Raw genomic sequence first — 10,000 nt, 5'->3', positions numbered from 1 at the left:
TAGACCAGGGTCAACTGTCAAAGAATTACCCCCCCGCAAAAAACCAAAAAAAACCCCAAAAAACTCATTGTAATCTAACGGTTTCCCTGGCCACCAGCTCTTCCCATCGCGATCACAGAGCGATCGATTCTCCTAACTGCTAATCATTTTCAGTTATCATTACCACCTGTTCCTGCCTCATGGAGCCGTTTCCAGTTACCTTTAAATACTCGTTCTAGTGTCCTTTGTGAAGTTTGTCGCTCACTGAGCCTCTGCAACCGCTGCAACAGTGGTGTCCCGTGTTTGGTTCTTCAGTTCGATCATAGCTTTGTCTTTGATATACTTGGCGCTACTCTCCGGATTTCTGGTACACTCTGCGCGGCGGTGCTTGGAGGGGTTGCGTGACTACTTTTATTTTGACATCATACCTGCAAAACTTCATCCGGAAGTTAAATGGTATGACCCCAAGTCCCGGCCGGGATACTTCCATACACATTTGTGAATCTCGTACATTTTTAGAAGAGATCTCATTTGTTTTTGACAATGAGCAGCGAGAATCAAACTTAGTGTTAAGGCTCTTATCTGTTGGTCCTTCAGATTAATGTGTTTAGCTGAACCGTTAGTAAGATAATTATCAAGTAATCTGTTCACAGCCGTCCAATAATGAAGACCGTATTGATGGTGGCAGAGAAGCCGTCACTGGCGCAGTCTATCGCTAAAATTCTGTCTAAAGGTGAGTCTGTGAGTTAACTGTACAACTTTATAAGTTCACTGAGTTGCGATTCGCCTCGCGACTACCGCTGGGTCAACTTTCGTCGAGTCATTGTTTATGATTTCAGGCTACTATGCTGAGTATGAGAATGATGATGATGAAGATGATGATGCCATTTACCAGTTCCTTTTTTTTTTGTCTGCACGAGCTCTTTAAAATGACCAAATTTGGTGCTGTTACTCACAAAAAAGACAGACATTTCAGTGATCAAAAGACTATTCATTATTCACAAATGGAAACCCAAGCAGTTTTGTTAAAAACCTTTATTTACCATAGCAAGCTTTTAGCAGGCAACAAGTTTAGGCTATACGGTTTTCGCGGTTTGTGCATTAATGGAGTTAGGATAATTACGCTAAATAACTACATTACGATTTGGACGGCTAGATCTTGGTAGGTATCATATAGTCGTTGAAGGCTGAACCACAAATGATGGCCTGGATAACTGCTATTAAATAATCTAGTATTTGGAGATCAGCCTTGTCGTGAGGTGGCACATATACACGCTACATCGATTGGCTCGAACTCCAGGGCATAGGTAGCGCATCTCGGGCTTTTCCGCAGGACGGGCATCTTGATGGTGATCGGGAGTGTCTCCAGAGAACCGAGACTATCGACGTTCTTGCACGAGTCGCTCTCTTTGCAGTTCGCTTCAAAGATAACTTGTGGAACCCGGTCCAGGTCCACGTTGGTGCTGTCAAAAAGCAAAAACGGTAAATGAAACTCAATTTTTCGGAAAAGACACTTCATCGTTTCATCGTTAAAAAAAAAAAGCGACAGCATAGGCAACCCTCGCGACTCTATTTTGGCGCAATAGTAGGAGAAAAAGGAGGAAACGTGCAGGATTTAAATAAACAATAACCAAAGACTTTGTAAATTCGCCGCAGATTCAGAACTAACACAGAAAGGCAAGAATTCAATAAGCAAGTGGGAAAAATCACGGAACTCACACGTAGTTCCAGGACGCGATGCTACGCTCGTGAATCCTGCCGGGTAAATTGACGAACTGGGCGTGAAATTCGGCCAAACTGGCGGTGCAGTAGGTTTGTTCCACACACTGTCCTAGTAGAGGACTCCCCTGACTGGACCTCAGGGATAAGAGAGCAAGACTGAGGACAACGAACATCTGAGACAGAGAGAGAGAGAGAGAGAGAGAGTGAAGAAGTTTAGTTACAATTTAACCCCATTCAAGCTTTGTAATAGACTGAGCCTTTTCAAGTTACAGACTCAACCCGACATGGTTCCCTGTCGTAACAGTGGTCTGTATATTGTTTAACAACAATACAATTACAGAACCCAGTGATGTTTATAGACCTAGAGCCATGCAGGATACAGCGTTCCAGTGAAAATTTAATTTGCAGATTCTTTGTGAACTGCCGTGAGGTTAAACAGAGCACCGTATCTGTTGCTCTTTAAGGATGCTACAAAAGTGAATTCTTTAAATAGCCCCCCGAGGATTATGAGCACTTTCGCTGTAAAACTGACTTACGTTCATATGTCATATATCATCATATAAAAAAATCATATCAAAAAATGAAAAAAAAAAAAATGTCATAAAAAACTTTCTCTAATCCGTATCTCGCAGCACAAGCCTAAATGGTAACACTTCGTTCCAAACGTTTCAATCTGATACTCTCCAGTCAGATGATCAATAACTGATCAGGAAAAGTTCAGCTCAGCATAACCAATGATTTTAAAGAGTTAGTTAGATTTTCAGTTTAAACACAACATTCAGGTAGATCGGCCTTGGTTAGAGATCATGGATGTAGATAACGGAAGGCGACAGGTCTAAGTTCTGGACTCCTGTACTAACTGGATGCTTGAGCTGTCAGGATTCGTTCGGTAAGACTAATAACCAGGTGTTGGATTTAAAACCGCAGTCCAAGGGCAAGTTTCACTACGAGACCCCCTGTTATTTTATCCTGATGGAGCTGAGTAATTTAAACTAAAGGACCGGTGCAATGGAGTGAAAAGTTGGAAGTCTCACCTGAAGATGAGGCATCTTGTGCGGGTCGTTCAAGTGAAGTGGCGCTGGAAGCTAGAGCCGATCAGTGGACGGACTGTCTGGTCCAAGCCGTTCTGTGTCCACTGCTTGGTCAAAGTGGTCATATTTATATTCAGTTGTATGAATAGGGGGCAACCGTGGGATCACCGAAGGCCATCTGAAGGATAGAGGCACAAGTGTAGGGTCGCAATGGTGGAAGTTTGGATGGACAGCGTCATAGCTCCCATAACGTGAAGTGCTTTCTTAATAGCGCATTGCTTATTCGCGCTAAGCCTCAATAATAGTGAATTAACATATTAGCGTTTAGCCTTGGCGAGCAGGTGCACTTCAGCGGGTAGACTGACGTCATCACACCAGCCATCATCAGTTTGTGCTAAAGTAAAGAAAAAGATGAGTGAGTGAGTGAGTGAAAGGACGAATGAATGATTAATGGGTTTATTCATAATCAGTTTACTGCCTTTTTTTTGTTGTTGTTTTTCGGTTCGCCAAATCAAAGTTCAGCAAAAACAGACCAGCAGGGACACTCTGAACAACATTTGAAAGATTTTCTGAGACTGAATTTAGACTATAACTGTAGCCAGTGAAGGACCATCTTTACTGTTCTGCCCATGTTCTCCGACGGAAAGAAAAAAACAAAAATCGGAAGTAGATATCTGTTGAGTCTGTGTCTCTCTACTTCCATAAATTCCATAAACCAACGCTGCGTTCAACAACAACAACAACAATAATAATAATAATAATAATACAGTGGATGAACAGTTTTTGTTTTTGAGGGTTAATCTCCAGCCTAATAGTTTCTCTTTCCTACTTCGCCAGGAAGTTGTTCGACCCGAAAAGGCTTCAACGGGGCATGCTCAGTGCACGAGTACACAGGAAGCTTCCTGGGCCAAAGCATCCGCTTCAAGATGACGTCAGTCTGCGGCCATGTCATGAGCCTTGATTTCATAGGTGGGTCTCTCAGGACCACCCTCTCCCCGGCCAAAAAAAAACCCCTCTTCTACCCATCAACCGTTAACCGTTAACTCTTTACTCAAAACATGCCCCTCACATCTGTGAATCAACTCAAAGTTCACGCCCACTTCCTGTCAGGTGTAGTGTGAGAGTGACCAGGCTGTGTTCCAGTTCTCTGTCTCAGCTGCCTCACCCTGTGTCCTTTTTTATTTATACAAACGTTCCTAAAACTCAAACAGGACGGAGTGTGTCGACGCGAGGCCCCACAAACATCACGCTGACAATGCTTTGCAAAGTCTTTTATGAAAACTGTCGTTGATCCTGTGAATGAGGAGAGCAGGATCAGAAGGAGATGGGGCATTGGAGGGAACTGGTGCAGGGGTTTATTATTACAGATGCTTATTTGAACCTGTTCTGATCTAAACGGTAGTTACAAATGCACCTGATTAGTGCACATCTGGGCATTCAAAAGGCAGCCACGTAACAGCAAAAGAAACCTTCTTGGTTCCGTCTTTCTACTGGTTTGTTTTGTTTTGTTTTGTTTGTTTTTTTTTTCCGCCGGTAATTCTGCGGAAATGTTGTTTCTTTCGTCCTTGACAGGAAAATACAACAACTGGGACAAAGTTGATCCGGCTGAGCTGTTTAGCAAAGCCCCGACGGAGAAGAAAGAAGCCAACCCTAAACTCAACATGGTCAAGTTCCTACAGGTGACTTAACCCTAAACTCAACACGGTCAAGTTCCCTCAGGTGACTTGACCCTAAACTCAACACGGTCAAGTTCCCTCAGGTGACTTATTGTCGTTGCTTTAGTCACCTCTGGCAGTGACGTGGCAAGTCGTCCTTATGAGAATCGCTCATTGCTGTGAACGCCTGTTGTTTTGACAGTCAGAGGCCAAAGGGTGTGACTATGTGGTGTTGTGGCTGGACTGCGATAAAGAAGGAGAAAACATCTGTTTTGAGGTGAGTCAGACCCAGACGGTCTCTCAGACAGACAGCGTTCAGAGCCCCGTAGCTTTTGAACCTGTGTGGGTTGGCATTGGTCTGTTGATGCCACCCCGTGTAGTACCACACCACACAGTATTTTAATAGGAGATTGTTTGCTATAGTTTGTGTAGTTGTGTTTAACGTGTGTGTGTGTGTGTGTGTGCGCGTGCATGTTTCACGGTTCCAGGTCTTAGACGCCATCCAGCCGGTAATGAACCGGGCCCAGGGTAACCAGCGGACCGTGTACCGGGCCAAGTTCAGTTCCATCACCGACACGGACATCTGCAACGCCATGAACAAGCTGGGTGAACCCAACCGTAACGAGGCCCTGTCAGTGGACGCGCGACAGGAACTGGACCTGCGCATCGGCTGTGCTTTCACACGGTAAACACACCAGCACCGCATCGTTTACACGCATGGTTTTTGTTTTTTGTTTTTTTACAGAGCGAAACCTCCTGGGGAGTTATTTTCGGTCAGTTTACATTACTTTAACACCTTCGCGCACTCGCACATCTGAGATGAGGGGATACTATTGTCAGATTAAGGCGGATTTGCATTTACTCTGGTGAGTGTTAATTATACGAACACCAAGAAGTGTTTTTGTAGTCCACAATCACACTCTCAGAGTTGATTTTAAACTGTTGTACTTCCTGTGTTACAATCAAGGTTGTGATTGTGACCAAACAATACGGGCTCCATGACAACAGTCCTTCAGCATTCCACCTAATGACACATTTCTCATCTTCTCATTGTAGTTAAGTGGTTTTGTGATGTCTTTCTGGGTACAGACTGACTGGACAACGTTAATGTTTTCATGTGTTTAGGAACCTGCGCTTTCACGTGTAGTCGGTTTTGCTCTTTAGGGGTTTACAGTGTATTTTTAAAAAGTCGTTTTTTTTTCCGTAAAACGCTAACATCTGAAGCATTTTTACGGAGATGACGCGTTCCCGACTTAACTTTTTTGTGTCTGGTTCCCAAGCTTCCAGACTAAGTACTTCCAGGGAAAATACGGAAACCTGGATTCTTCCCTGATCTCCTTTGGGCCGTGTCAGACTCCGACGCTGGGCTTCTGCGTGGAGAGACACGACAAGATCCAGTCCTTCAAACCTGAGTCTTACTGGGTCATTCAAGCCAAGGTGAGAGCTTATTACGTGCAAAGCATCTTCGAGTATTGATCTGGTATCAGCTCTGCTTTGTCATTTACAACTATGTTTAAAAGGATTGTGAAAAATTGGAACTGATCCTCGATCAGCAATCTTACAATGAGAAATGTGATGCGTACTGCATTTGTCTTCTCGTGCTGTCTGTTACAGATAGAAACACAGGTAGAGCTAAGGTAAATGTATTAGGTCTGTCTTTCTTAACAAAAGTTGATAAACATGTCATTGATATGTGGAAACAAAAGTATGAGGCTACCCTATCTATCAAGTATTTGTCAAAGGAGGATGGGCTCCCCCTTCTGAGTCTAAGTGAGCTTTTCCCTGCCTGTTGAGACCTCAGGTATTCTCAGTGGAGGTCTCAAAGCTGAGGTCCTAGTTTTTAACACTGTTGATTGTAAAAAGCACAACAGAACTGAAACTGGACTGAATTTAAGTAAATTTTTTAGATGTTTTCAAGCCGGGACCTGAAGAATTCAGACTGACTTCGTTTTCACAGGTTTCTCTGCTTTGTTTTACATGAAAAGAAACTGTTTGTTTTTTTCTCTAAATCCAAAAGTGTCTTTAAAAAAGAAACCATTTGTGCCGTCATCCAGGTGTTTAAAGGGAAGGACAGCCCGTTGACACTGGACTGGGATCGCGTCCGCGTGTTTGATCGGGAACTGGGACAGATGTTTGTCAACTTGGCCAAGACGGCGCGAGAGGCCAAGGTAAGTCCCTCGACATGTTGTTTCGCTCTAGACCTCGCTCTCTCTCAGCACACAGAGGACGTTTCAGTGTCTCCTCAAGAATTGTTTTTGCGCAGTGCACATGGAGACCATCAAGGTGTTTGTTTTTTAAAAAAAAATGTTTTCATTGAGTTGATTCTATTTAAAACCAGTTTCTTTGGTCAAACAAGCATTGACCCAAATAAACTGGCGCCAACCGGCAGCTCAGAGGTCGAAGGTCAAAGAGCAGGGCAGTGCCTTGAGGCTGTGGGCCTAGGGTCTTGACAGCCAATGGCATCTCTCCATTAGTGTTAATGTGTAAGCTGTCAGGCCCATACCCATAGTGACGCATGTCTGTTTGTCTGCCTGTAGGTGGAGTCAGTGAGTAAGAAGGAGAAAGCCAAGCAGAGACCTTTGGCCTTAAACACAGTGGAGATGCTGAGAGTGGCCAGCTCTGCCCTGGGTGAGTTGCTTTCTCCACACACTCTCACACACACACACACATACCTCAGTACTGTTAAACTTCACCACTGGCCTGTGGGATCCAAGCCATTCTACACCATACTCAACATAAAACTGTACAAAACTGGAAAATATCCCAAACAAATATACATACATCCAATCATAACTCTCTGTTCAGGAATGGGCCCACAGCATACCATGCAGGTGGCAGAGCGCCTGTACACGCAGGGGTACATCAGTTATCCCCGCACGGAGACCACCCACTACCCCGAAAACTTTGACCTGAAGGGCACGCTGCGACAGCAGGCCAACAGCAGCCCCTGGGGACACACGGTACGGGACACGGGCGCGGCTCTCATCCTCACGGAATATCGTCCTGGAGTAAACAGCCAGGCTGTTTGAGTGCTGTGAAAGTGTTGGTGTGGATGTAACACAGAGAGACATGACGGAGTGTTAAGGAGATAATGTGTATGGTGTTAGTCTGCTGTGTTGAGGCTGTAAAACGCATACAGTGTTATGTGAGTGTAAACACAGCCAAAGGTCTGAGGACAGGAGAATCAGAACCGACAGACCTGAAGTTACTGATAGCAGTGCTCAACGTACTGACAGTGCTTTCCAGAAACTTCTGTGGCCCTGTTCACATACACACACACTCACCACACACTCACAAAATGTAAACACACACTCACCACACACTCACAAAATGTAAACACACACTCACCACACACTCACAAAATGTAAACACACACTCACCACACACTCACCACACACACTCTCACACACACACTCACACACACACTCTCACAAAATGTAAACACACACACACACACATACGCACACACATGCGCACACACTCACAAAACACAAACACACACATGCCACAAACACATACACACACACACACACACACACATTGCTGCTGCTGATAGATGTTTATGTGTTTAGGATCTTGAATTTGTTTGTTACTGAGGGTCAAGAGATGTGCGTGCGCGCGTGTGTGTGCGTGTGTGTGTGTGTGTGTGCGTGTGTGTGTGTGTGTGTGCGTGCACTCGTGTGTGTGTGTGTGTGTGTGTGTGTGTGCGTGCACTCGTGTGTGTGTGTGTGTTTACGTGATCAGCAGGTGCATACATATGTTAAGTGTACATGTTGTATGTATCTGTGCCTGGCTGTATGTAATGTGTATATGTGTGTGACCTTTGCATTCGGTGTGTGTTTTGACTGCCTCTGTGTGTGTGTGTGTGTGTGTGTCCAGGTGAAAGCTCTGTTAGCAGAGGGCATTAACAGGCCCAGAAAAGGTGTGGATGCAGGTGACCATCCTCCCATTACCCCAATGAGAGCAGCTTCAGAGAGTGAACTAGGTATGACGCCCGTCTGTCTGTCTGTCTGTCTGTCTGTCTGTCTGTCTGTCTGTCTGTCTGTCTACTGTTTATCTGTCAGGTTCTTTCTTTCTTCTTGTTTTTGACTTTATTTTTTCTTTATTCTTCTTTATACTTCATTCCTTTGCTTATTTTCAAATGTGAATTTGACCTGCGTTTCCTTCCCCATCTGAAACATGTGCGGTAATTGTATTGACTTAAATAAAAAAAAATCTACAGAGCCATAATGAATGTAAATGAAAGTGTGATTTAATCTCCGTGGAGACGTTATTAGTTCTTGCGCTGTGTCTGTGTTTTGTAAATCGTGTGCTTATCTTGGAGAATCACAGACAAGCACAAGATGCTGTTCAATCCTGTATGTTTGAATCCTTGTGTTTCTGTTTTGGTCAAAACATACATTTGAAGTGAGTGCATTTAGGTCCCTCCGAATTTAACCAATCAGATTACAGTCTGCTGGCTAACGCTAGTCTGTTAGCTACTTTTAATGATGTTCGCGTGTGCTGAGTTCTCTGTTTGTGTGGACGGCAGAAGGTTACAGGACACGTGACGTTACGTCAGAACTGACTTTCAGACATGAGGCTTCAACTTTCAGGGTCGTTCGAGTGTTCGTGTGCAATTTGCAAATGAACAGTTACAGGAATTAAAAATCATACGGAGGTCTGAGTCAGAGAGGACTGAAGTGATCTCGTCCTCTCTGTCTGTCTCTCCCTCTGTTTGTCTGTCTGTCTGTTTCTTTCTCTCTCTCTCTGTCTGTCCCTCTTTCTCTCTGTCTCTCTCTCTCTTTTTCTCTCTCTCTCAGGCAGTGATGGTTGGCGTCTGTATGAGTATATTACCCAGCATTTCATCGCCACGGTGAGTCAGGACTGTAAATATCTGCAGACCACCATCACCTTCTCCATCGGCACCGAGGGTTTCTCCTGCAGCGGCAAGACCCTCATATCAGCCGGTACGTCCTAGAGTGGACATCACAAAGCCTTCACTTTCCCTTAGTCAGGTGCCCAGACAAAACTGATTTCGTTTGAGTGTGACTTTCATTGGGGATATTCTGGGATGGCGAAGTGTGTGATTTTGTTTCTTTTTGTGTACGTGTGTGTGTACGTGTGTGTGTACGTGTGTGTGTGTACGTGTGTGTGTACGTGTGTGTATGTGTGTGTGTGTGTGCGTGTACGTGTGCGTGTACGTGTGCGTGTACGTGTGCGTGTACGTGTGTGTGTACGTGTGTGTGTGTGTGTGTGCGTGTGTGCGTGTGTGTGTGTGTGTGTGCGTGTGTGTGTGTGTGCGTGCGTGTGCGTGCGTGTGTGTGCGTGTGCGTGTGTGTGCGTGCGTGTGCGTGTGTGTGCGTGTGCGTGTGTGTGCGTGTGCGTACGTGTACGTGTACGTGTGTACGTGTACGTGTGTGTGTGTGTACGTGTACGTGTGTGTGTACGTGTACGTGTGTGTGTACGTGTGTGTGTACGTGTACGTGTACGTGCGTGTGTACGTGCGTGTGTACGTGCGTGTGTACGTGCGTGTGTACGTGTACGTGTGCGTGCGTACGTGTACGTGTATGTGTACGTGTGCGTGCGTACGTGTGCGTGCGTGCGCGTGCGTGTGTGTGTGTGTGTGTGTGC

At 45.0% G+C, this 10,000-nt stretch overlaps 1 protein-coding gene across 1 annotated transcript in view; it reads left to right on the top strand.

Annotated features, from left to right (window-relative positions):
* The first annotated feature begins 492 nt into the window (after positions 1-492).
* The window catches only part of top3b (DNA topoisomerase III beta), a 15,764-nt gene continuing 6,256 nt past the window's right edge, over positions 493-10,000 (top strand). Inside the window, exons 1-11 of the mRNA XM_030791383.1 lie at positions 493-712; positions 3,570-3,701; positions 4,305-4,411; positions 4,590-4,664; positions 4,876-5,072; positions 5,668-5,824; positions 6,442-6,555; positions 6,925-7,015; positions 7,193-7,347; positions 8,267-8,372; positions 9,190-9,336. Coding sequence (XP_030647243.1) covers positions 643-712; positions 3,570-3,701; positions 4,305-4,411; positions 4,590-4,664; positions 4,876-5,072; positions 5,668-5,824; positions 6,442-6,555; positions 6,925-7,015; positions 7,193-7,347; positions 8,267-8,372; positions 9,190-9,336 — 1,351 coding nt within the window. The 5' untranslated portion in view covers positions 493-642. The remainder of the gene's footprint in view (positions 713-3,569; positions 3,702-4,304; positions 4,412-4,589; positions 4,665-4,875; positions 5,073-5,667; positions 5,825-6,441; positions 6,556-6,924; positions 7,016-7,192; positions 7,348-8,266; positions 8,373-9,189; positions 9,337-10,000) is intronic.

Source organism: Chanos chanos, chromosome 14, assembly GCF_902362185.1.
Source record: "Chanos chanos chromosome 14, fChaCha1.1, whole genome shotgun sequence".
NCBI classification, from domain to species: Eukaryota; Metazoa; Chordata; class Actinopteri; order Gonorynchiformes; family Chanidae; genus Chanos; species Chanos chanos.
Note: the sequence above shows the minus strand (reverse complement) of the source record. Positions and strands in the feature narration are given on the sequence as shown.